Here is a 27,590-nt window from a genome sequence, read left to right as displayed (position 1 = left end):
TAAATGCATGGCACTGTTTTTCTATTCCTCACTATAATTTCTGTTACTGTTCGACTGAGATGCTCAGGAACCTACATAGGTTCAGTGTGTTTATGTAGTTATTTCATGAAATAAGGATAGGAGGTGTGACTTGCAGAAAATGTGTTAGGCAAAAGGAAAAAATGTGTTAGGCAAAAGGGCCTCTGTAAGAAGTTTTTAGGGACTGAATAATTCCAAAATAATTTGATTTTTTAAAAATTCTTCTTGTCTGCTAACAGCAGTCATTTCCAAACAATTGATTTGGATCAGGAAACGTATTTACAGCTGTAGTATTATTTCTGTGTTTCTTCATAGTTTTTTTGTGGGTTAAAGTTGTTCTTATATTTCCTCTGGTTTTCAGGGTACTTTTGATGATTACCTGGAGCTGTTCCTACAGTTTGGCTATGTGAGTCTTTTCTCATGTGTTTATCCACTGGCAGCTGTTTTTGCAGTGTTAAACAACATCACAGAGATATACTCTGATGCCTTAAAGATGTGCAGAGTTTACAAGCGTCCATTTGCAGAACCCACTGCGAGTATTGGTGTTTGGCAGGTAATTTTTGTGTCTTTTTTTTATTCATTTGTTTAAAAGAGGCTTCAGCAACAATATGAAAGCTTTGTGTTTGTCCATTGAGTAACTTTAAAGTTCAGTAGGTACTTTGTTCTCTTCAATGCCTTGGAATATTATTTATCCAACTTTATATCCCAGTGGTATTTTTGACCACATGTCTTTTTGCTGCCTTGGAAAAGAAAGCAGATCTTTTCTTTAGTTCTTGTGTATGTACTGTACTCCTGTTGCAACTTCAACAAAGCAAAGCTTCCAGATACTGCTCAGTATTCTTTATAGCCAGTGTATTTTAGAGATGGTAACTTCTGATGCAATCTCAGAAGTGTGGAGCTCAGTGGGGATTTCAGAAGAAATGAAAGAATAGGTAAGTAGTTGGATTCCTAAGCCAGGCTTGTGACCTATGCACACGTGGTCACTGGCACTGAAGCTGACTAATTTGAAAATAACCTGGATCTGTGAGCAGGAGCTGGAACTTTCTGCACAGCCTGAACACTGAAGTCTATCTAAACAATTTCATGGTAATAGTACCGGGTTAAGCATTTTCTGTCCTCGGTTGTTTGTCCATGCAATCATGCTGCCACCAGCTATTTGGGACCTGGTGAGCGTGCTGCATCAGTGAACTGACCCTGACCAGAGTTTGCTGGAGTGACTAAGTTGCACCCAGAAACTTTGGCATTGCTTGGCAAGGGTGTGTGATAAATTTGGGGGACCTTTCTAGGGGATGATCCATATTCTAATTTTATTTAATAGGTTTTCTAATGTTATGTAAGGGAGCTTAAGGGTACGATGAGCCTAATGGATTATTCAATTTGGAGGGGTTGTAAATGTCATCAAATTAAGCAAGTGAGACATGAGAAATGAAATCCTGAAACCTCAAGTAAAACATATAATAAAAATATGCAAACCAAGGATTCTGAGCAATGTTCATTAGACACATAAATAGATATGGTGAAGTGGACTTAGAGGTGAAGTCTTTTAATAATGTCATAAAAATGTGTGAATTATAATCTGGTTGCATTTTAACATGGGATGTACTTTCTCAGTCCAGACCTGTGCTGCCAGCATCTTAATGGCATAGCTGCATTGACCGTTTGTGTAATCACCAGAATAACCAGACTGTGGTCATAAGTCACAAGTATAGCTGCAGATGTATTAATAGCATTTGTTTTTGCTAGAATTTTTTGTTTCAATCAAAGGAGTAGGCTGAAAAATTACAACATTACTGCAGTACAGTAATTTTGTTTTACGGTGTCATTTTTTAAATTAATAGCAAAAATGAATTTTTTTTAGTAAATTAAAAATAATAACTAAATGTTCAAGTTATCCATTTCATATGGGAAATAAGAGTATTTGCTGAAAGATTTCTGTTAAAGGAATACTGTAATTATTTTATCAGGTGAGCTGAGTCACTAGCTTCTTGTCAAGAAGAAAGTTATTTCTGCTAGTTCATTATGACAGTCGCTACAATTCTGTATTAGTCTTTCTCATTCCAGACAGGACCTTGGAATAAGTAACCATCATATTGCAAATGTAATTGATAAGCTGTATTAATAGTTTCAGACATTTTGTGGGAACTCTGTAGGCAAGAGCTTCTTAGACTTGTGCTATTGCATGTGTTTAAATGTAAATCTTTCAACAAATCTCAAGTGGTTGGGATTTAAAAAAGGCATTCTGAACCATTCTTGCCTTTTCATCTCAGCATTCAGATAGAGCCTCCAGAAACAGTGTTAGGACTACTAGTTCCTCTTGGAATTTTGCAGTTGTTCCTTTATCCTGAAATAAAATTGTTTAAGAGTACAACTATAGAGGAATGCTTACTCTTTCATGTGTTCATGTTGCAACCTTGTTGTGGTCTTGTCAAGCTGGTGAGGTCTGGACTGCTTGCCAAACAAGTCCTATGCCATGGAATTCAAAAGATGACAGAAAATAAGTTAAATTATTGGGTCTTCTGAGCCTTTAATGGAGAGAGGTTTCACAGAGCAATCTGGGGACAAGTAAGTTAGAGGTAATGGTCATAACTGTAAATATATTTGTGTTTTATTTCAGTTGGCCTTTGAAACTATGAGTGTAATATCAGTTGTTACTAATTGTATACTGATTGGAATGTCTCCAGAAGTGGATGCCCTTTTCCCAGACTCAAAAATGGACCTTGTTCTGACTGTGGCATTGGTAGAGGTAAGTCTGCCTTCAAACAATGCTTATTGTAGCAAATAACACAAACACCAGTGAAAATGATAGCAGGAGGCAGATTTTACCTCACATCTTGTATTAGGAGTAAATTAAGATTTCTGTATCAAAGAAGTGTTTCAAAGTCTTTCTTTTTTATTTCTTTCTCTCTGTGTTTTCATTTACTGTGGATGCTGTTGCCATACTTTCCCAAGCATTCCCAAGATGCTGTGCATTTGTTGCTTCATGTACTTCAAGTATTTAGTAGTGCTATTTCAAGAAGCAAAATAATCACATTTTTGTGAACTGTTTATTTCTCTGCTTGGATTGTGACCCCAGGATATCTTAAAGAGACTTCCTACGTAATCTTTATGGGCATATTCTGTAGGGCTTATCTGAAACAACTGTGTGTCATGTCTGTAAATATTTGTGATTGTAACAGCATTTGGGTTTAATCTTCTCCTAATTCCATATAGTAAGCACATCATTGTCATTCCTTTTCAGACATGGAGGGAAGACTGTGGGTGTTTTACAGAACATATATTGCAGGACTTTGCCCTTATAAATCTTTCCTTCAGGGCTTTCTCGTATGACATTGCCTTGATTTTTACCATTTTTCTATTTTAGCTTTTAGAAACTGCATTATTTTTCTTAGGGCAAAAGGTCTGGATTGTGCGTGTGTAGTTACAAAAGTGCATCACATTACAGAGGTGCATCAGGAGCATATATTTCTTTTTTGTTTGTTTTACAGGTATTAAGTGTTGTGCAGTGAATTATGAGCTTGCTTTGAGTTTTATTTTCCAAGCCTTAAGCTTTGCAGAGTTAGCTGTAAATACCAATCATGTCGACTGGTTTGCTTAAGTTTGTGTCTTCAGGCACCCTGATGCCCTCTTCTATTATGCATGTGTGGACATTTACATTAACCTCAGTGAGGTGTTTTAATATAGAAATAATTTAGCAAATAAAATGTAGTGATTATAGCTCATTACCGGACAACATATCTAGAGAGGTGATATCATGAAAACTGGATGAGTAAATGTAAGCAGTATGGATTTCTGACAACTTAGAGATGGGGCTGTTTTTGCCTTTGCTTGCTGTGTGTTATCATTTTCTATGTTTAAATGTGAAGCTGGCTATTTAATCTCTAGGCAGACCTCTGTTTCTTGGTAGACCAAAGGAGAATACCAGCATTTTTCTCTGAATTTAAATTCTATTTATATGTGCCCCTTTAGGGAACAGGAAATTTAGCATATCAATTAGGTAGCTTTTGGAACTCCTTAACATTGTATCTCAAATTATCTATAAATGCTGGGGAAAGGGAGATTCAGAAAACAAAGGGAAGAAAGTTTGGAGGGAAAAGGTACAAGGGGAGGAGAGGGGAAAAATTTAGTCTTATATACAGAAGCAATTTTGGTGAAGACCACTGATCTGTAAATAACATAGTACAGAAGGACCTTTGGAGGCTAATGCTGGTTGAGCCAGAAGAAGCTAAAGGTAATTATTTGAAGAAAACTCAAGTATTCTCTAATTATTCTCCTTCATTAAAAAAACCCTAAACAACCAAACAATAAAACAGCAAGCCATAATGCACTGGTCAGAAAAGGTCTATTTAAAAAAGTTTTAATGAAAAGTATCCAGTATGCTTGATGATTTTAAATATGCTAGTTTGATGTTTTTGTGGCTGTTTTTCTGTTATTACCAGCTATTTATTGTCTGAGAAAACAGAGAACTACAAAACCAACATGTGAGTCTTAGAGTATGTTTCTGGAGTATAACAAGCCATGTGATTTTTTCTTTTGTTTGTTTGTTATAAACAGTTCCAAAACTACTGAATGTGAAATGTAAGACTTTTGCAGTCTCCATAAGGACACTCAGTACATTTTAAACAGTATTTGACAACTTCACCGGTGTGGGGCTAGGATTTTTTTGGTTAGTTTTAGTTTTTTAAAGAGGTGGAGAATAGTTCAGGCCATAAAATATTGCCAAAAGTTTTGTAACACAAATTTTGAACTTTCTAGAGTCCAAAAGAGTTGTCCTAAGTGAAACAAATTTTATACAGAAATTTTATTGAAAAAAACAGTATGAAAATGTACACAGCAAACATGAGCTTTGTTTCTGTTGAAAATGATTTGTTCTTGTCAGTTAAACCTGTTCTTAGTTACAGAAACTTTTTAATCAGAGGTTCTGTTGTACATATTTCAGGTTTAAACACTGATTACAAAAGGTTCAGAGTGGAGGATTACTGGATGCTGTGGGACTATGCACAGCAGCAGTGTAGATTTATGTCACTTTCAGGAGATGGGGATGTGTTTGCTTTTGCTTCCTGTGTATTTACTCCCATCTTTTCTGTTACACTGGGACTTTCTTTTATCTGGTAGGTGATGAAACAGATCAGGGGATTGATGTGGGAGAAGCTGTGTGACCCAGTTCACTGGGGAGCAGGGCAGAAGCAGCAGTGTGTGGGAGACACGCAGTTGAGCTGTGGTAGGTGTGTGCTGGATTAAATTTGTAGGACTTCTGCACCACTGAGCCTTTCTACTTTAAGTATCCCTTAATCTACAGAAAGATCTCTGAACTATGAAAGGACCACAAATCTCATGTATTGGCAGTATTCCCATTCAACTTTACTCTATTTATTAATGATTAAACTCTGCATTTCTGTTGTAAAGAAATATTCAGGAACAGAATATATTACATTAAACTTCTAGGACAAACCTGATGTATCTAAAGTACATCAGTGTCAGGTTGAAAAAAATTCAGATGTGTCAGGGTTCTGATAGAAAAGCGTTTTAGACAAGCTAAAAGAGATTCAGAAAAATATGGTACAGGTGAGTTATTTTATTTTCTGATCTTTGCTGCCAGTGAAGATGAGTATTTTACTGTGTGTTTATGCTATTTTGACAGCATTTTGGCAGGCAGTTTGGAAATGCTAAGAGAGAAATTTCTTTGAGTTGGCTATGTGTATTTTCACATGTTCTATTGATGGGGTAACATACTTAAATCTTAGCTGTCTTTAAGTATTTTAATCAGTTTTTAGTAACTGAGACTCCAGTTGAATATTTATATATCTGTTTTATGCAAAAGTAAACAAAAAACACTGTTGCTGTCAAAGCCAAGCATAGGTATTAGCAATGTCTTGATTTTTCTTTATCAAAAAGTGCTGGTGCTTTCAATAATAATACTAATACTCTTCAATGGAAACAGTTTATATGGCAACATTTAACACCACCCACTGCTGAAGTAACAAAGAACTGTGTGTGATATTCTTGTAAGTGTTCTGCACTCAGCCCCTACTGATTTATGCAAAATATTTTTTTCCCGTTAACAGCTCTTAACTCTGATTCTGTCTCCATTTTTGGTGGGAGTATGTATTGTGTGAGTGAAGTAAGTGTTAATTAGAATACCACAGAATAAAATGTTACCAATTTCAAAATAATTGCAAGCATTAAAATAATAAAATATAATAATATTTTTAAAGTATTAAACCAGTGGGGTTTTTTTAACAGTTGACCTATTTTCATCAATTCAACATCTGCTTCCATGGCAACATGATTTGAACCAGGAGCAGAATGATAAGACTCCCTTCTTTTACTTATGGATGGATGCTAACTGAGTGCAGCCAGTGCAGTTTTCAAACAAAAAGAAGTAGCTGAATGCCCCTGAAGCAGGGAACAATAAATCCTTATTAACATAATTTTAAAATAGTTGTATCACATTGTGTTTAGTTATTCAGACTTCACCATAGACACATAATTCTGGTGTTAATTCAGGTGCAAAGTAGGACATTCCAAGCACACGTCTGTGCTTGTGTGAAACTGTTCTAAATCTCTTCTGACTGCCTACGCTGATCTGAACAACAAAAAAAGGAAATAACTCTGTGGAAACTTGGTGCATAGTTAGGGAAGTAGGTTAAAACAAGTGTAACCTTAATTCTGCAGTGCTTTTTAATTTTTTTCTTGCAAAAATTATTGACAAATGATGACTGACACTGATGACTGTTTCTTTTTAATGTGGAATTAAGGAATTCTAATACTAAATCAGTGTCAGGACTGCTCTAAGAGTTGAGTTCAAGAAATCAGCTCTATGTACAACTCTTGAGCAGTGATTGTTGCTTATAACAGTACATCAGGAGTGGTGTTTTGAAGCAATAGCTGTGAAGTACAGCTCCTCATGAATGTGTCCTAGCCGCCAAAAGCAACTCCTGTATCCAGCCCTGAAGCGTAGTAAACTAATAGAAAGCTTTATTGCAGAAGTGCACTTAGTCTGGGTGTTCTGTGTCACATGAGGGATTTGGAAATTAGCTTGGAAATACTAAGCAGTAATGAAGGTCCTTCCTGATAATGGTAATATAAAATCTGACATGAAATGTGATTTTTGGGAAGAATGTAATCAGCTCTGCTATAGATGAAAATGAGGCCCTTTGCATAGGGACACAGCTGGTGTATTTGTAGTAAACATGGCCTAAACAGTTGGTCTATGTTGATTTAATTTCATGGTGTCCTCATAAGGACATGGATCTTCATCAGCATCATGGAGAAACCTGTATTGAAATGTCAGTTCTTTAAGAAGTACTGAATGGAATAAATGAAGTAATTCTTTCTTAAACTTTGGTTTTTCTGAGTGAGAAGGGGCTGATGGTCCATTTATAAAAGGCTGGAAAGCAGGAATCAGAGTGTGTCAATAAAGTTGATGGAAAATCAAAGTGATTGAGAGTTGCCTGGTATACAGTTTTTCTTTAGGATTCCATTTTATTAAGCATAATTCATCAAAGGCCTCCTTGTATAGATTAGAAGCTCTTTGAGCTTCTGCTGCACAGTCTTGATGTAATAGTCCCAAGACTCAGCCAGCTCAATAGTAGGCTTGAATAATAGTAAGTTGTTTTTGAAATGGTGTGCCAGAGAAACTCGGAGAAACTACCAGTCAAACAGTTTGAATTCTCATAGATATTTATCATCTAGTTCTAGGCATCATTGTACTTTGCATTCTCTACAAATATAAAAATTAGTAGACATTGCATCCTGAGTGCAGCTGAAGATCTTTTGAATCCACTTTCTGAGCAAGAGCAATTTTAGGTGGATTGTTATGTCAAAATTCAAGTATTATGCCTTTTTTTTTTTTCCTTTAAAATTTCTTAAATGTTTTGCAGTCTGTGTTCTCCTGATAAAGTTGGGTAATTTTGTTTTTTACAAAACAGTTCTAGCTGAATTATTTCCTGTCAGTAACGTGCATGATTCCATTCTGGCCAGGTGGAAGTGAGGCATGGTCCTGCATGGTATAGCGTGCTGCATGTATGGAGCAAATAGCTTTGTTCATGTAGAACTCTTGAGGTTGGGATTTAGAAGATATTATAAATATGCATTTATGGAAGGGCCAACTTCAATATAAAAGGAGTTGGGAAAAAATGCAGAAAAATAGGCTGTGTCAGCATACACACATGTGTAAACTTGTAGGGAATAAAACAGAGAGTACAGTGGAATGATAAAGGCCTGGTCGAGCAGAAACGATGGGAGAGACAGACACAGATAAATGCTCTCTGGGCAAGAATTGACCAAGAAACATGTGAAACTTTCTGATAAGGTTACCAGCTGGCGTGATGTCATGAAGAATGTGTAACCAGTGGGAAATTGTAACCAGAAATAGAACCCTGTATTGGTGCCATACAAGTGAAACCCTATATAAAAGCCTTGTATGCTCAATAGAATTGGCTTCTGATGCAAGCTCGGATCTCCCCATCTCTCCATTACTGATATAAATCCTTTTATACTGATGAAGTTACAGGAGCGCAAAGGTTGAAGCATAACAGCTGTGCATAAAGTGGTGTTTTTGCTGAATTTTTTCTGTGTTATTGCCAGATCCTAGCATAGGATACAGGAGCTGCAGAGTTTCACATATGGAATTAAAGAGCAGTGTAGGTGGAAGGGACCCCTGGAGATTACTTGCCCAAACCTTCTGCTTGAAGCAGGATACCCTGTATTAAGTTCTCAATGTCCTTATTGAAATAAGCTAAGACTTGGAAACTACCAGTGAGGGAAAGTCAACCACTTCTCTGGGCAGGCTGGTCCACTGTTTAATTGTTCTTGTGGCAAATAATAAGGGTCTTCTCATGGGAAGAAAAAAAGTTCTCTGGTGAAACTTGGTAGCTCATGACTTGTACTTCCATTGTGCATCTTTGTGAAAAGGGTACCTCTGTCTTCTTGAAAACTACCTGTTAGGCACTGGAAGAATGTGATTAGATCTTACCCACCCTCCCAAACATTCTCTTATCTAAATGTAACAAACAGATTCTTCAACCTGTGTTCATATGTCAGGATTTTCAACCCTGTACATGCCTTCTCCAAATTTTCCTTCTCTGCTTTCCAAGTTGCCAATGCCACTTTAAAAAAAAAAAAAAAAAAAAAAAAAAAAAGAAAAGTGCATTTAATTCATGCTTATCCCCTTATATCTTTCTGCTAATTGCAGTGTGTATTCTTTCTTTGTCTTCAGTATACTTGCTCTTTAATCAGAGAAAATAATTTCTGGGAGTGCTAGGCAACTCTTAACTTTCTTAAGTGCCGAAATTTTTTGGACTTTGAGTCTTGACGTATTTCTCTTTCCATGTGTTAATTCTTTTTTGTGGTAATGTGTTTATTCCATTCTGACATGCATGCATATATACTACATTTATAACCTCAGTAGTTTGTCAATTTTCAGATATAACTGTAAGGTAGGATACTTAGTGGTAAATATTTGATGTGTGGTTTCAATTTCTTCCTAATAGTTAAATGTGTATGAAAAATTATTTTATTATTTACTTATAATGAGCAGATATTAATTAGGGGGTTAAATATAAATGTGCTTTTCAAAACTGTTTCGTGCTAAGGTTCAGACCTTACTGACAGCTTTATGGTTCATTTTTTGGCAAATACTTGGCAATTTAATTCATCAAGTATTTTATTTCAGTGAAACAGATATCCTTGCCAATCTGTGCTTGTGCGTGGTGAAAATGGAAAAACATAGGAAAATGTAAAAATGCACCTTATGCAAATTGTGTAATTATTTGGTTCATTGTTCTATACATACATAAAATAATTCTTCAGTATTACTGATGCTGAATATTAAAGGTTAATATTCATATGGAGCACTAGTGATTTCAATTAACGTATTGTTCTATTCTAGAATACCTCTGCTTCAGCTGTGAACATTTACTTAATGTGTGTATACATAAGAAATAATATCTAAAAGCCCTCTTTTAAAAATCTAATATGTATATTTTTATTTTTAATGCTATACAAAATAATTTGGTTTGTTTTTTATTCTCTGCTAGACAGGTAAGCCACTGCAGTTTGGTTTCTTCCTAGAATTAAAATTGTGAGACATAAAAATAGTTTGATATTTTAACTTCAGGCTGAAATCCAGGAAGAAATTTCCAGTAGTTGCTGAATAACTGCGGTGTGAGATTTAATGGAAACTCCTAAAGCTGTAAAGACTTAACTGGTTAAAATCTACTGGTTCTTTATTTTACTGTTTGGCAGCATTTTAAGAGTAAAAATGTACTTAAATATCAGTGCATTTTATATTCATATTACTTTGCAAAATATTCTTGAAATCATGGGTTTAGTTTTAATACAAAATGAAGAAATATTTTAGATAAGTTATTCTTCTGAGTTACAGGAACAGATTTTTCTCGGGGGGTTTTTTCTCACCTTTCAGATGTGGGGAAAGATTCATGGATTTGTCTGTATAAAATTTTATAAATGTTAGCTGCTTCAAGAAGCCTCCTGGAGCCATAACAATGAGGTTAAAAAAATGCCAGTTTTGCTGGTTGTATATTACTACAGATTATATTTATTTGCAAAATCAAAATTTATCACAGATTATTTTTTTTATTGCCATCTACTGGTTCTTTTGAGGTATTCATTGTGATTTAGGGTTGATTTTTCGGTCACTTTGAATAATAAAGCTTAATGCCAAAAGCGTGTCAGAATGAAAACAAACGCTAAAAAATTCAAAGATCTAAGTAAGTTGTGCTCTACAGCTTTCTGCTAGTATAGAAATGAAAATGCATGTTAACATCTATGCTTAAATAGTCCAATGGATTTTTGAAAGTCTCAGCTTAAAACAGTATTTTCCCATTTTCCTGTTTTCGTTTGTTCCTTCTTATTTTCTGTTCTTTACTGAAACCCTTCAATTTTCAGGTTCTCAGTTTGCTATGTTCAAAATTGAAAAATAATCACACAGATGAATGAATTGTCTCTTCAAACTGTGTACAAACACTGAAATGTGTTAAATATATCAGCTCATACAGTAATGTGTAGGACAGCAAGAAACCAATGCATCAGGTTTTTCAACCCTGATAGCTGGAATGTGTTGATGTATTTTACTACTGTGTCTGCCCCAACTGGAGCATTTTGAAAGTAGTGTTCATTCCTTGCTGACACAATTCAGAATGTGACTTTTATCTTTAAAGAAGACAGTGTGCAAAGGATGGCTGAGCTAATTAGATCAGGGGTCTTTATAGACTAGGATTCTTTCTGCAGCAGAGGCCAAGAGAAGAGTAAGTTAGTACAGCCAACTATGTAGTCATGCTCTTTCAATATTAATTCCCAGAATCTGGTGATTTGCAGTGTAACCTGTCTAATAACTGAAAATTGTCTGGGATCTGGAAGATGAGAGCTGCCTGGGAAAGTGTGCAATGCTTTTTATACAGTGGTGTATCTACTTTTTCAAAAGAGTTTCAATTACACTTCAGTAAAATGCTACTTAAGCAACTAATGTTGATATACTCTTGTAATTCCCATATGTACTGGTTCTACCCTGGATTTTCATAGGTTTTCTCCGTGCTTTTATTTTCAATTGTCTTTTCTGTCTGAGAAGCAATTTTAATTCTTAAATTGGATTCTGCCAGTGTGGTTGTGACATTAAAGTGAAGGTTAAGAGCACAGGAAGCCTTCTCACTGTACGAAAACCTTAAAGGTGTCTTAGTAGAAACCATGACAGCAAAAAAGGAATACTCTCTTAGTGGAGGTAGAAACAGGGAGCCACAAAGGTATCAGGTGCTAGTTAGCTAAAAGATCTGAACTTTCCAGAAGGGTCGTGTTCCTTCAGTAGGAATCAGAAATTGATTTGTCTGAGATGGTGCCATTCCTCATGAATTGCAATTATGTGGTAGATACTGCTGTATTCTTATTAGGAAGGTTGGATGGACGAGATACTTTAGGGATAGAGCACATTTCTTAACTATGCTAATAAATGCTTCAGAAGTGTCAGCCTGGAAGAACAGCAGGGGAAGACAGAGTAAGAAAATTTTTCCTGTTTCTTCTGGGATTGTGCAAGGATGCCAGAATGACAAAGCTTTAAAAGGGATGATGAATAGAGAACAGATCTTTGTGCACAATTACAAGACATTTTAAAGAACTCTATAAGAATCACACTTTCAGATCTCTTTAAAACCCACTTAGTTTAATATTTGTCACAAAGAAGTTTCCTTTAATGTGCAAATATTTCCAGCTCAAGCCTGAATATGCTGAATACACTTCCTTGCTGGCAGTTGGAACTTGACTGTCCAGACAAAAGCCAAGTTAATACCTATTAATATTAATTGTTTACTTTCCACTTGATTAGGATTAGTAATTGTTTAATGATAAGACAGAGTATGAACATTCAAAGCTTCCTTGCTTCACAACAGTTTCATGGTTAGCATTTCATGAAGCTTAGCATTTCATGAAGCTGAATTGTTTTGTTTTGTAAATAATGTATTAGTTTATTCTCTTAAATTATTTAAATAATTCTCTGAAAATGTGCTACCCATAGCTGCCAGCACAAGCCTGGATAATGGCTTTTCCGAGGAATCTGTGAATAGGTAGAGATATAGGGCTCCATTGTATGTCCATTTATCTGTGATGCAGTTTGCAGCACTGTTATTTTCGTACTAGGAGTGTTCCTTTTTTAGGGACTGCAATGTTTTTCCTGTCTCCAGGAGAAGTTTTTTATTATTTCTTTGTCAAACATGGTATGTTTTGGTTGGTGTGTTCGGTTTTTAAACTGTGTGCAGCGTTGGACAATAAATACACTTTGTCATTTGTATCCTCCAATGATTAAGAGTGAAAATGAGTGGCTCTGAGCAGGTAGGGTAGAAAATGTGAGGTTTGCAGCTACAGCTGGAAAAGAGTTGGAGAATAGGAAATCGGTAAAACTGACTATAAATAGCAGGAGAAAGCCAGTCAAACATGTTGGAGCCTCTGTATTGTAGATTAAGCACCTCTTTACAGAAAGAGTCTTAATATAGTATTGTTGCTCATGTTTCCTAGTTAAAAAATTGAAGAAGAATTTACCTTTTTTTTACTGAGATTCTTTGCAATAACTTCTAAAATTCTGGTTTGGAGTATTGGATCAACTTCGGTACTCATGTTGTTGTTGACTTTTTTACATACCTGCTCAGTGTTATAAAAATAATTAGTAGTCATTTATTGCAAGCTTGCAGCATGAGTTCTGTAGTCTTTTATTTAAAAATGAGTGAAATTTGTTGGTATAGTTTTTACCCTCCCAAGCCTTTTTTAAACAAAGCTCTGAAGCGTCATGTGCTGTTTAAAATCTGGATTTATGAAAGCTTTTCTTTCTCCATTTGCTTTGTTTTGTTTTTTAAATGCCACCTGGCATGCTTAAATGAAAACTGATGTTGGAACTCAAATTGTGCAAGAAAATGCAGTAGTGGATTGAAAGGCTGTAGCAGAGAGGTTTTTAATACTCTTGCTGAAAACGCTTTATTAAACGCACACTGAAGATGGTCATGAGTCATGCTGGAAAGTAAATGTCAAAAGAACTGGGGCTTAATTACTTCATTTGTGCACTGAATTTTTATCTTACAGTGGAAGAAAGTGTCAATCCAAATTTTCATTCCTCTGATCTGAAGGAATTGGTGGAATGATAGGTAATTTTCGAAAGGATTTTTCATTTATTGTGGCCGTGCGCAAGCTGTGAAGTGTGTCCTGCTTTCTTCATGCCTTCAACAGTTCTTTTGAAGTCAAGGGAGATTTCTCATGTGCCTATAATCAGCTAAATCTCTACAATGAATTACCCAAAGAGATATGGATAGATGCTGCTGAGAATTCATAAACCATAATATGTTTGATCAAGGTTAGTTTTAGTCAGAGGATTTGTCATATGATGAAAAGTGTGTGTGTATGTGCCTGGTATGGGGATTATAGATAAACCAATGTCAAATATTAGGTTATCTTTTATTAAACTTGCAATATAGTTTGTGATACTGCAGTTAATCTGCATCTCAGAATATAATGCATTTTTTTCAGAAGTTCATAACTACTGAAAAATCTGAGAAAAACTTGGTTTAGAATCCAGTGAAATGGAAATAAGCAGTTTATTACAGGAAATGTTTAGATTTTTGCTCTTATAGCTTAGCAAGTAACATTAATTCAAATACTTCTTTTGTTCTTCTAGCTTCTGAAAGGCTTTGCTTAAGAAAAAAAGATGATATACCAAGAGCGACTTGTAACAGAAAAATTATTAATGCATCTTGAATTATAGTATGTTGAAAACACCTGCAAGTATCAGTCTACACTAATACTGGTTCCATTTGGCAGTCCTTCTTCACTTCCTGTGTAATTTTAGGAATTGCAGGACCAAGAAGTAGAAATGTGATGGGTATTAGTGTGACATCTGTCCAGTGATCTTGATGTCAGTTTAACAAAATAATTCTGTAGAAAGTACATTACATTATTTTTAGAAACATAAAATGCATATATAGGCATGATTTGAGGATGAACTCATTACATGTGAATAGGGAGTCCACAAAACAGATTATAGACTATTCCTGTCAGTGCTCCTGTTTCACTCCCTGTAATTAGAATGGACTATAGTGACTTCTAAATTCTGACTTCAACCTGTCCTTTAAGAGTCAAGAGCACAACTGGCAGTGAGAATGGGATGTAGCCATATTCCTCCCCAAGCAGACAGCAGGTGGAAAACTGATACTGGTACCATTATGCTAATAGCTTCATGAACTGGTCTTCCTTAAACTTGGAAGGTCCTGTCATGGCCAAATAAAACTGACTCTGGCTGTATCAGTAGGAATGAGTAGATCTGCCTCTTTAGGTTTTCTAGTTATTTTGGTGCTTATTTTGGCAGCTATGTGTAGCACAAAACATACTGGTAAATTCCTCAGTGGTAGTGAGACTGCAGTTCTTTGCCAACTGCATGGATATTGTGTTGGTGTGGCTGGAATTGCAAGTTCTAAATTTGCTGAGTGTAGGTAGACCCTTGTATAATTTTGTTGTTCTATTTTTGTGAGTCTTGCAAGTTGATCAGACTTACCAAGCAGCCTCAGGTGCTGTGGTGGTTACACTAAGACTTCAACTAGCCAGAGAAGTTTACAGTAATGCTGCAGAAGAAATATGAGGAGTGTACCTCCTCATATGGATGCTCTGTTACAGTATTTTAATAATTTTATTCTGGTATAAATCTTTAAAATGAGAAATTCCAAATGTGCTAGGTTTTAAGCCTGTGTTTCATGTCCCCTCCCCTCCCTTCCTAACTGTTCCTGAAGGTGGGGTGAATAACAGTGCTGGCAACATGTTCTTCCATCCCATCTTCCATGTAGATTAAACTCTGAGATCAATAGTATCTATAGTTACACAGTTTAAATACGAAATAATTTCTGCAGCAAGGGATTAAAAGCTGTGTGTTGTAAAATGTCTTCTGAAGCTGAAGTGTAGGAGTATATACAGCTGAATGATATTTTTCTCAAATTTTAGCTAAGGATGCTAAATGTAAGAATTGTCTTTCTTCCAGAAACTGAACAAAAAGGAGGAGGGAATCCAGTTTCCTTTGCAGTGTCACATTGCATTAATAATGGCCCCTCCATCTTCCTTTGCTCAGCTTCCCTCTAAAGAAAGACATCCTAGCTGCAGAGGTTTAGTGAGTGAGAGGATATAGTGTTGGAAGCCACAGAAAGATAGAAAGAGACAGATACTTCTTTTTATCCCACAGAGTAATTGTGGCTAATACATAAAAAAAAAAAAAAAAAAAAGCTGTATTGTAGATTCTTTTAAAAGTTTGGTGGAAGACTTAAAACTTTGTTGACTCTGTTTCAGGCGAAAGATGCCTCCTATCTTGTCCTTTTCTCTTAGTGCATTGCTTCTAGACATTGCCCTTGTACAATTATACTGATGGATTCTGCTGTTACAAAAGTGTCCTTATGAATATGTATGCATTGTATAACACACAATGGTAGCTTCAACATTTTGGCAAAAAGTCAAGACTTAGAGATAAATTCATTTTAGATTCCTTAGGCCTACTGCCTTCTATAAGTATAAACTGCGCTTTTGCCATTGGTACCTTTCTAATGTGCTTTATATTACAGAACTGAGCTGCATTTGGAAAACCAGTATCAAAACCATTCAGGGCCTGAGAGGGCTACCTGATGTTTTGGTGTGTAACTCAGAAAAAGCTTCACTTTGGCAGGACAGGGCTCAGGTCTACATCATTCTCCCTCTGCTCCTGTTTACCCCATTTTTCATCAGGAGAAATCGAGGGTGGCTGTTGGAAGGTGGAGGAGCTGCAGAACCATGTAACAGCTCTGCCAGCCTGGCTGATTAGGGAATGAAGATTCAAAGTGTTTTGTACACCCTACCTTAAGTTCTGTTTATCTAACTTTTGTTCAGCTGCTCTAAACCAAGATCATGCAATCTTGACCAGATCCACAATGTGTGTGATTGCTGGCATGAGAGCTTTGAACTTTGCCAAGTAACCTGTTTATGAGCTTCCTCTTCTTCTAATTAATGAACTTTTAACTAAAGTGTCCCAAATACAAGTTAGGCCGGTTAATACTCTTAGCGTAGAAAAATATTTAGTCACTGTTCCTTTAATGATCACTTTCCAGCTGCTGTTTTCTGAATCACATGAACTTATGTCTTCAAACTTTTCCTCACAGGTCAGTTATTTCAATATTTCATTTTCTTTTTACCAGGGTTGTCTCTGCTTTTAAAATTGATACCTGAAACAAGCTACAAGTGCACATATTTCTGTGTGTAAGAAAGGTTCAGGTACATCTTGTGTTGTATGTGATGCTCTTTTAACATGTCAAATGTTTTCCTATCTTTTCTGCAGTAGCTTTGTACTGAATATTTATTTTTTTTCTGAATTAGTACTATACATCTTTTAATGTGTAGCTACACTGTGTTGTTCATTGGGACTGTTTCTTCAGTTTTTCTGTTTGGTAGGACTGTCCTTTCAGTTTTTCAGGATTGCTGAATTGTAATCATGCTTATCAGAGCACTTGGATTTCTCCTTGCTTGATATCATATGTGCAGTTCTTAAGCAAATTTTCTTCTTTATTCATTAAAATTGTCTGTGAAACTCTTGAACTGGAATCTGATCCATGGCAGATCTTTGTAGGCCCCCACAGAATAGACATTCCAGCCTGATAGTTGTCAATGGTTACTATTGGAGGGCTTTTTCTTCCAGTCATTTGGGTGCTTTCCTGTTCAATTATTGGATTTAGAGTGTTTTGAAAGTGATAAAACTATCAATCTTGTCAGAGTAGTTACATTTACTTTTATTGTTGCTTTTGAACCTGCATTTCAAATTTATGCAGTTTTGCACTATAGTTTCATTTGTGATGGTTGTGCAAGGAATTTCAGGAATATATCGTAATACTTAATTTCTAGCTGTCAAATTACAACAGAACATGTGACTAATCCTCTGCCACTGTTCTCTGAATTATCACCATTTACTGTTATATCAGGGCATGTGCATGATAGGCAGGAATCATAAAAGAAAGGCTTAAATGGAGGCCACAGAATTAATTGTGTGTTGAGTTTTGTTGGCACTTGCACTTCCAAAGAAGTCTTCCATTTGAATTCAACCTGGTGGGCTGCAGGCTTGTCAAATGAGAAAAGATAAGGGTCTGTTCTGTGAACTGATGGTGCACCATGATTCCCTGAGCTCATCTCTGTTCAGAAAGGGTGTCTGAAGTGTTCTTATGCAAGGCAGTGTTTTGTGGAAGGTGATTAGTGACCACTCTCAGCAGTGTCCTTCATTATCCTGCAGTGAGGTTGCAAACACACCATGATACTGTCACTGAGCTCTTGAGTCATTAAAAACATAGTGAAAGCTCTGATCTGGCCAAACAGAGAATTCTGGTTCATTAGAACAGCTGAATATGTGGAAATATGTGCCAATACAGAATTGTCCCTTTGAACCCCTTTTCATATAATAAAAATTTGTTGCATTGCTGTATTAGAGGAGAAGTATGTGGATGGGAGGTTTTTGCTCATGCTTGCTAATATAAAATATAACTGTTTTAAACTGTTTTAAAATTTTTAAACTAGATAGCATGTTATGTCTTGATATTTAGGAATTTTTGACAGTGTTAAGTCTGGCAGCATGGGAAGCTGAGTTGCTTCGGATAGAGTATCTGATGCATTGGCAATGTTTGGCCAATTATAATGCAAATCACTGCCACAAACAGGTCAGTATTGGTGGTGGTTTCTGTCACTGACTAGTATTTAGAACTAGGGAATAAATATACTTAGGGAAGGGAAAGGAAACGCAGTATCTTAGAATGAAAAGAATACAAGCATTCACTCATGATTTTGGTAATCAAAGGGCTTAATTAAGTGCTAGTGTGTGGTGGAGCTCATTATCTCTGTATTGGCACACTTCTTAAACAAACATAAAATCTGGAGAGTTCTGCGACTTTATGCTAAATTTGTTCTGTACCTTTGACAGTTCTTTTCTGTGTTGATAATTATGTTTTTATCTCTGGATTCAGTAACAAAGCCACCACTCATGCTCAAGATAAAGTTTGTCATCTTCAATGAATAGCTTTCAAAAGAGGTTGTAGGCTATTAGTGGCTCACCTTTACTTAGGAGGTATTATGAAAGTAAGATTTTTATCCCGTAGAGGGGGTGCACAGAAGCTCAGATTATGGTGGGTCTCACAGTCCTTTTACCACTAGAGGGCTTATTTGTATAACAGTGGAGAGTGTGCTGGAGAAGGGTGTCTTCAGACAGCTTTTCTGATGCTTCATACAATCCAAGAAAAACAGATGGAAGTGTGACGTTCAGGGAATGGATATCAGACTACGAAGTCAAGAATATAATGAACTAGCTAGTTCTTCTAAACTCAGAAAATGAAATAAGAGATGGTATCTCAGTCTCCAAGTAAACATAGAGGCTGATTAGAAGGAATAATAGATTGGAGAAAGTAAATTCAAGTATCCTGCTAAATTATGTGTTTTGAGAGTTTTACTGTTCATTCGATTTCTGCTCAAAGCACCTCTGAAAGAACTATGCATTTTTTGGGCATCAGTTGCATTATCTTTGTTTCTACTTTTCTTTTGATTGTCATCACAGCTGAACATTTCTTCATTTTTGCAGTCCACGCTAGCGTGCCTATTTCCTTGGGAATGTGCTTAGTACGGAATGTGCCTGATTCACAGTGCCAGTGAGAATCCCAGTACAAGTGTCCTCTCTTTTCTTTTCATAAAGCGTGAGTTGTAATGGCAGAATATAACATCTCTTTTGGCACTTTCCAAGAGTCTCTCTTTTGTTTTGAAACATTGCTTGGCAGTTGCTTGGCTTGTCAGTACAGAATCTGTAGAGACAGCTTTCCCAAAAACTGCCACTAGCTTTGGATTTTTGCCTGCATATGCACTTAAATTAATTTTTGCAAAACTGGAGTTCTTGGTCTGAGTCTCTTCTTTTGTTTAGATACTACAAATTCTATTTAATGATTCTTGAAACGTGTAGTTGTCATTCTGACTTTTATGTCTGTCATTACATAGTATGGAATCTCTAATAAAGAAAGTGTGGCTTCATATTTTCTCAGTAATCCCTAGATAAACTGTGGGTGTGGTTTTTTGTTTGTTGGTTTTTAATAAAAAGTACATACAACTTGGCAACAGAAAAGTTGGTTATGTATTGGAGCTCCTGCTGGTGTTGGAAGTAGTTATACAGTGGAGAGTTTAAAGGAAAATTTGACAGATTATCCCCCTTAAAAAAAAATTAAGGCAAAATTTTTTATTTTGAAACATATTCACAAAAAGGTAGTCTAGTTTTTATGTTCATCTTGCTCACTGGTGTTTCTTTTTTCAGAAAAAAATCTCTTTGGGAGTCTGATGTTCCACATCACTACAAAACTGTATTTCTGTGCAGATAATACTTTTCTCATTGGTGTAGTGGTTTGGGATCACAGTGCTGTGACAGAACAAGTGGCGGCATGAATTGCGTTTCCGCTGGAGCTTGGCTCGTGATAGTTGTGGATAGATTTGTTTTTTCTTTTTCCTCTTCCTGTTCCCAAACTGTTTTCAAAATCTGTAGACAACAGTGACTTCTCTCATAAGTATCCCTGACAGCTGTAAGACCCAGATGCCAAGTTCTGGCTCACAAGCCTTGACCTGCTTTCTGACTTCTTTTCTGGTCTTTTGGCTCGCTCCTCTGCTTGTTGCTGGGGCAGCTGCAGAACCGTCTCTGGAGCCGATTGATGCAAGGCTGGCTCATTTGGATGTGATTTATTGTTGTTGATGCCACTTCCCTTAGACTTAGCTCAGGGAAAATTCTGTTTATGTTTTTAATATATTCCAAGAGCAAGAATTCTCAAATTACTGTGTTTACAAATACTGACTTTTAAAATTTTCTGACTGTAAATAGAAAGTTTAGTTCTCTTTTCTTAGAAGGAAAAACAGTCTGAATATTAGTACAAGGCATAAAGAATAGTAATCCTCCATCCCTCCATGTTTTTGTTGGCACTAGTTTTCTGGATGAAAAGAGAGACAGTATTTTCATTGTATGAAATATTTCAGTGACTTTGTAAAGAGCAAGTTTTCTGAGACATGTTTAAAATGTCTTAAAAGGAATGTTCTTATAATTTGAAGACCAGAATATATTGAATGTGTGTTACCTATTAATGGATTCAGTATCAGTAGCTATGCATGAAGATTGTCTAATCTGGATTGGAAGAGGCTCAGTAGATTATTTAGAGGGAAGAGGAGAAGCAAATGTGTCAATACAGGGTGCAGCGCCAGGTGGTATGTCTAAACCTTGTTTTAGAAAACTGGAATTTATGAAAAGGAAACAATTGAATTCTTTTTTTAGTTGGTATTGGGCATTAAAACTCAATTTTAATTCAACTAAACTACTGAAATTCAGTGTAATTGAAGTCCATTTTAGGGTAGGAAAATACAAGTAAATGACTGTTGACAATGGAGGTGAAGCACTATTCATGTCTTCAGAAAAACTAAAAAGCAGGACCAAAATCAGCCTTTCAATGAGGATTACGCGGTTGCACGTTGGCAGAGAGTGTGCAGAGTTTTAAGAAAAGCTCCTGTAACTGATAAACAAATGGGGTGGTTATCTTAATGCCTGTGGTTGTATTTCAGAGCAGGAGACAAATGCAAATGGAAGTTACAAAAAAAAGATATTAACTTGCTAATATCTCCAGAAATAAGCACCATAGTTTACACAACCTAATTAATTCCATGCTATAGGTAGTTTTAAATTTTTTTACTACTTATGGTATAAACATTAGTAACAAAAAAAATAGAATAAACTCAATATTGTAAATGTGCATGCCAAGATATTTTTCTAAATGTAATTTAGAGCTGATTTAGTGCTAGTGTTTTGAGTCTCTTAATGAGTATAAAGTTTTGCAAGACCTTGAGTGTTAAAGCTTAACACACTGACAGTTTTCTTTCTATTAGCCAGTTATATGTTCCCAAGTTAAAATTCTGTCCAGACCTGACAACACAGACCTACCTCCTGTTCTGAGGTGCTCCCTGAGTAGCCTAAGCCTTCATTCTCTGCCTTCTGGAAATCTTTGAATGTGGTTTCAGGTTTTGAATCTCTGTGTTGGTGCATATTTGAATCTAGGTTTCAGCTCTGTCTATGAAGACATGTAGCAGAACACTGTCTGTGCTTTGTACAGGAGAGGTCTTTTTACCATTGGATTTCATGAATGCTGGGCATTCTTTGAAAACTTCATTTGTGTCTGAGATATGAGGGGGATATTCCTTTGTTTAAAGGGGTTTTTTTTGTATTTGTGCTTTTTCATCCCAGTGTGACTGCCTCCTGCTGCCTGCCAAAGAGCATTGGCAACCATTTCCAAATGTGTGCTCTCCTAACTTTATATAAACTTTTCTGCCACTCTGTGTGTGTGTGTGCTTTTTGGAGGTTTTTTTGGTCAATGCACATTCAAGCCCCCAGTGAGCTTGAAGCCATCCTGGCTCTGAGCAGATCTATTTTTACCTGATAATTGGTTTTCCTTCATGACAGATTCACACATCGTAAATGAAGGCATTGTTTTGCCTGGTCCCTGCATGATGTTTTTATTTCCTGGTGAATGGCCCCGTTGCTTGATGAAACTGGTTTATTTTAGAATATTAGCTGCAAATACCTCAAATCTACTAGAGTGTATCTGAAAGAGAAAAAAAATTAAACATTTGTGATAGGATAATCACGAAGTTTGATAATTAATTGCAATACGCTTCCTTGTGTGCATGCAGAACAGAATGTTCACTTTAAGGGCATCTGTTTTTTACACAAAAATAATCAATTGATATATCATAATGTATCCTTAAAATTGGTTTAAACCAAAATTAAATTTCAGTATTTCCAAATTAGGAAACAGAAGTTGAGGGATGGGGTTGTTTTTACCAGAGCTAAGCAATAGTCCATGTATTGGTGGAAGGAAAATGAAAAATTGAAATTCCTTATTTCTCTAACTTAGATCATGTTACAAGTATAAATGTCTTATTTGGGATGTGGTCAGTTTTTTTTCTGCTAAAAGCTCTCTTCTTCCATGGAACAGAACCCCTGCCCAGTGTGATCGACATTATTGACTTGTAGCTCTGGCTCACTTCCCCCAGCAATAAGTCATAGGCAGATTTCTGTTTTTCTGGATCTTGCTGCATGTATCCTCTCACATTTTTCCACTCTTCTGTGTGAAGGAACATCCCTGCTAATCTGTTGTGAGGATACTTCTATATCCATCATTCAAAAGGAGTCATTGTAAGTCAGGTAGGGGTCTGTGACTGTCTAATTCTGTAAAAGTTGTCTTGGAATAACTAGCTGAAAAATATTTCCATATATTCTTAAAAAAATTGCTATAAGAAAAAGTTAGAGAAGACTAGAACACTTAAATTTATAAAAATGTATAGTTAGTTTCCATCAAGTGAGGCATATGCAGTGCATAGTCCAGGTATTTTGCATCACATTAATGACTGGGAGTAGCTGGACATAAGCAGGACAGTGAATTTGATGTATCTTCTAGATTAATCCTCAGAATTGAAGTTTGCTGTCACATAGAAATAATTTATTACAATGGCTTTTCATATATACTGTTATTTTGTAACTTTGCATCAGATCTTCATATGTGGCACTTTGACAATGTATTTATTACAGATGCAGTTTGATCGCAGCTTTGACTTGGAACTTCCATGTGTTCAGTGCAAATACTTGAAATACTGGGTCAGATAAACACACAGTCACTAAAGCATTCTGCAGTTTCACTTTTGGTATCAGGATGGTATTGATCAGTAGAAATCTGTGAAAGGTTTACACAGATAGGTTGTGTTTGTGATGAACAAAAAGAGGAAAAAAAGTTTATACAGTTCTATATAAGAGTGGTTTTTCAACCTGTTTTTCCCAAACCGATAATCTTTCATTTCTGATTTAAAACTGTAAGCATTATGCTAAAACTCTTAATTTGGTTGCATAACTATGATATTATTCCAAAGTAGCATACTAATGTTAGTTTAAATAAACTGCAAAAAAAATTGGTAAGACAGGTATATATATTTCCAAGCTGATGGCTAATTAGCCAGGTTAATAAAAAGGAGAAGGTAGTATGTTTACAGCCTGTTAGCAAAGTGAAAATATAGCAAGTGGGACTAAAGAGCCATTTTATGGGACGGAACTAATTATGAAAATGGAGTTTATAATGGGAAAGATAATTTTATAGTCTATGTGTGAGTTATCTCCATAAAATATAAACTGGAAGAATTTTTAAAATTAGATCTTCCGTGATTATAAATTTCATTAATGTTTACTCAATAGATTTTTTTTTGTTTAAAATTTTCCCAGTGAACAATGCACATCCATTACTGCACTTGTCCTGCATTTGTGCCTCCACAAATACAGAACATCTCAACAAAAGGGTTGAAAGAAAAAGTTAATGCATTGTCATAGAGACATATTCTTTTTGAGGGTACTAAAGAGGATAATTCAAAAGAAGTTAACAAGCTTTTGAAGCTTTTTTCTGTTATTTCATATACTAATCTCTAATGTGTTGTAATGTGAAAAAAAAAAAGTCTTGTTTTATTTAATGTATTTTCATGTGTGTTAATTTGTTGTACCAAGTGTTCTTTAACTATTTCTCTTGTATTAATATCTCTGACTCCTCCTTGGAATATCTTTGGATATTTCTAATTAACTGTATATACTTATAACTGTGGTCCACATCAGATAGCTAGAATATGTATTAACAAGATGCTGACTTGGGTTTATGTTACACAGTTTGTACATCCATGAATACAACATGATTATCTTTGCTTATGGTGTTGCACTGCACAGGATTATTCGTAATCTTTGGTCAGTAGAGAGTTATTTTTTCTTGCAGGTAGTTGCCTCATAGCTCTTTCTTCAAAATAACAAGATGTGTAAGAATATATAGTTAAGTGAAAGCAGTTTGTAGGATTAAGTTTCTTACAATGCTTCTTTTTAAGTAGCTTGAGTAAATTAAAATGTTACATGTATCTGTATGTCCAAGAAGAATATTGAAATAAGAGAGAGAAAAAGTTTTACTAGAGAACGGCCACTACCTCAAAACTGATAGCTGTCTCATTTTTAGTTTGGATGACCTGTTGAGGGTTTTTTTTTTTGTTGTTTTGTGAGGGAGTTCTTTTGTTTGAGGTTTGGGGGTTTCTGTGTATGTTGTTTGGGTTTTTTGGTTGGTTGGTTGTTTCTGTTTAGGATTGGTTTTTTGTTTTGTTTTTTTTTTGTGTTTGAATTTAAGCCTAAAGGAAGTTAAAATGGTACATTATTTTGTTCATTAAGTATACCATTGTGCTACATGAACTAAAATTCTAGCAGGCCTTCAAAGCAACCTGATCTGTTCTTGTACTAAAAAAAAAAAAAAATACTGGCTAGGTATTATGCTGAAGTAACCCCAGTAATATGAATGTACATGTTGTCTCATATTGTTGTCACTTCTGGATTAGGCAAGCTCTAAACATTTATAGTATGCATTCCATTATTTTGGAAGTTGCCCTTTCTCCCTGCTGATTTACCAAGGTACTCAGAACTCAAAACAGTTTCTGCTTGTTTATCATAGAGCTTTAAATTCTGTCTGTGTTAGCATTTTAAAAGTATCCAGGAACTTGACAGGCTTTAGAAGTTCCTTAGTATTGTTTGGGAGATGGGGATTTTAGTGCAGATCAGCATTGAGTTGTTAAATGTATTTGAATTCTGATAACTTTTGGAAGATTTTATGGAGCACACTAAAAGGAGGAAATAATGGCATGAAACAACAACCCCAAACTGTTTCAGTCTAGCAGAACTGTGAAATCCGTTTTCAGAAAGATTTTATTTATAGAATGTTTGAAAACAAAGGCAGATTATTACACTTTTTTCTTTTGTAGCTCCTTAGATATAATGGATAATTTGCATTCCTGCCCACAGATGTTTCCCCAGTAACAGGATGTTTGGGCTGTAGGAAATAAACTCAATGAAAGTTGACTTAAAATAGCTTTAACAGGTAGCTCTTTATGATCAGTGATAACATCAGTGTGATGCCAGAATAAGTCAAATAATGATTTTTCTTGATGGAGAAGAATGAGTCTGTAATGACTTGAAATAAGAGTCATCTGAGAACTTAAACAGTTTTTCAGTTTTTCACTCAATACTGACAAGTGTTTAAATACTGCACACAGAAAAAGATCCATTTCACTATTACACAGGCACACTGACTTGCAGTACAGTAAAACTAAGCTGCTGATCCTTTGAACCAGTAATGCATTTTAAGTGAAGAAAAATGTTTTAAACTTGGGTTGAAGTATGTAGTGATCCTGCACACACTGCAGTATTATGTCAGCAGTTGGGGGAATTGCCTAAGCCCAAATAAATGGTCTGACAAACACCAGTGTTCTGTTTCATTTTCCATTTGCAGGCATTTTTTCTCCTTTTGAGTTAAAGTATGTGGGAAAATGTGTGATGATGGGTTTAGAATTTGGTACAAGGCAATTAATTTATTTCTTCTAATTATCTATTACATGTTAATCTTGTGGTAAACAATAAAGTTCCTGTAAACTTTTAACACTCTGTTTTATAATGCAGCTAAGATACTATTTTAAATCTCAACTGTGGGAAGCAAACTTTGGAAAAAAATTACATAAGCAGACAGGATGTCATTTGCTCTCTTTTTCCTCTGTTTGACACTGAACTGGCTCTGCAAGTCTCCCATGTATATTCAGGAGTACTTTGAGCCAAATGTTTCAATATTTATATCACATCCAAGCAAACAAAAACAAAACTGGCAAAGCAGAGATGGGAACCCCAGTGGGGTTAATTTAACTTCCTCTGCAGTTCAGATTTAATATATTTAGTTATTAAAGCATGCTTTGCTCTTCTTAACATCTAGAAGATAGTTTCACAACAAAATCATGGTTGTGCAAGTCCATCTATTTTTAAAGGAACCTCATGATGAAACAAGAGCTGCTAGGTTGAATCAGTGCTATCAAAGTTCTTTTGAAATAGTTGTTACTGTTTTGGGGGTTTTTAAGATGCTGTTAGGATAAATACAACAGTCAGGGATGCACTTCACATGTAGAGCAAATTTTAGGGTTAAAAAGCCATTTTGATGTAAACAGTTTATTTGGTCAGTTTCCTTCTAGCAGTGATGCACAGTGATCAGGCTGCAAGGAGTAATTGATGTGTTTTCAATTATGTTTTTCAAAATATTTAAGGAATGGAAGGACTAGGCCTAAGATACAGATACAACCTCTGGTATAAGTGGTGCTGAAGAAGCAGTTTGCTTAGAGGTATGCCATGGGAAGTTATCATTATCCACATCTTTTCTTCGGCACCTCCTTCCAAAGACAGGATGTTGGATGTTTCTACACTCTGTTCTCAGTAACACAATAGTATTTATTTTCATAACCTTCTAAAAGCAGCTTTCATATTTTTCAATTTTGAAACCACTATCAAAGGGGCAGAGCGAGGGAAGAAGGGCTAGTCTCAGGAGACCCAGAAGGTAGGGGCAAAGATATAGCTTCCTCACAAGTTTTTTGGGTGATCTGCAGTCTGATGCAGATGTCAGCACTAACTTCTTCAGTGCGTATTCTCCTAGGCAGGGCCAGGTGGGGTTTTTTCATGGAGAGCTGTGCAGACAGAATGAAAAAATTGCACCTCTTTCAGTGAGCAGAAACAGTAAAAAGAGGAAGAAACTTGAAGGGATGGACAAGAAGCCAGGGCAATCGCCATTGTGCTTCTGCAGGAGCAGCTGCCTTTCCCCAGACAGTTGCATTGAGCAAAAACTGAGCACTGTGAGTTTGAGAGCCTAAGCACTGGTGCAAAGTGCCTGATGACAAGGCAAGGAACATAATGTTCACAGTGAGATGCATCTGAGGACAGAAGGAAATTTACGCTCTCTAGGGAAAGTCTGGGGTTGCTTGGAGATGGTAGGATCTGAGTAGGATGCTGTGCAGAAGCATTGGATAGGAAATCATTCTGAAAAGTTGTGGTTTGCATTTTTTTTTATATTTAGCTCTAAATTCCTCGAAATGTGTGAGGTTCCTCCTGAGATCTCAAAAAACACAAGTTCAAGCCATTTTCTTAGTCTCTGGTGTCT

At 35.9% G+C, this 27,590-nt stretch overlaps 1 protein-coding gene across 3 annotated transcripts in view; it reads left to right on the top strand.

The window, feature by feature from the left end:
• Positions 1–27,590, top strand: part of ANO10 (anoctamin 10) — a 125,668-nt gene that overhangs the window by 22,972 nt on the left and 75,106 nt on the right. For all 3 annotated transcript variants that reach the window (XM_056483488.1, XM_056483490.1, XM_056483491.1), the window contains exons 10-11: positions 380–571; positions 2,633–2,761. In XM_056483488.1, coding sequence (XP_056339463.1) covers positions 380–571; positions 2,633–2,761 — 321 coding nt within the window. The remainder of the gene's footprint in view (positions 1–379; positions 572–2,632; positions 2,762–27,590) is intronic.

The sequence above is a fragment of the Oenanthe melanoleuca genome, chromosome 2, assembly GCF_029582105.1.
Source record: "Oenanthe melanoleuca isolate GR-GAL-2019-014 chromosome 2, OMel1.0, whole genome shotgun sequence".
Lineage (NCBI taxonomy): Eukaryota > Metazoa > Chordata > Aves > Passeriformes > Muscicapidae > Oenanthe > Oenanthe melanoleuca.
Note: the sequence above shows the minus strand (reverse complement) of the source record. Positions and strands in the feature narration are given on the sequence as shown.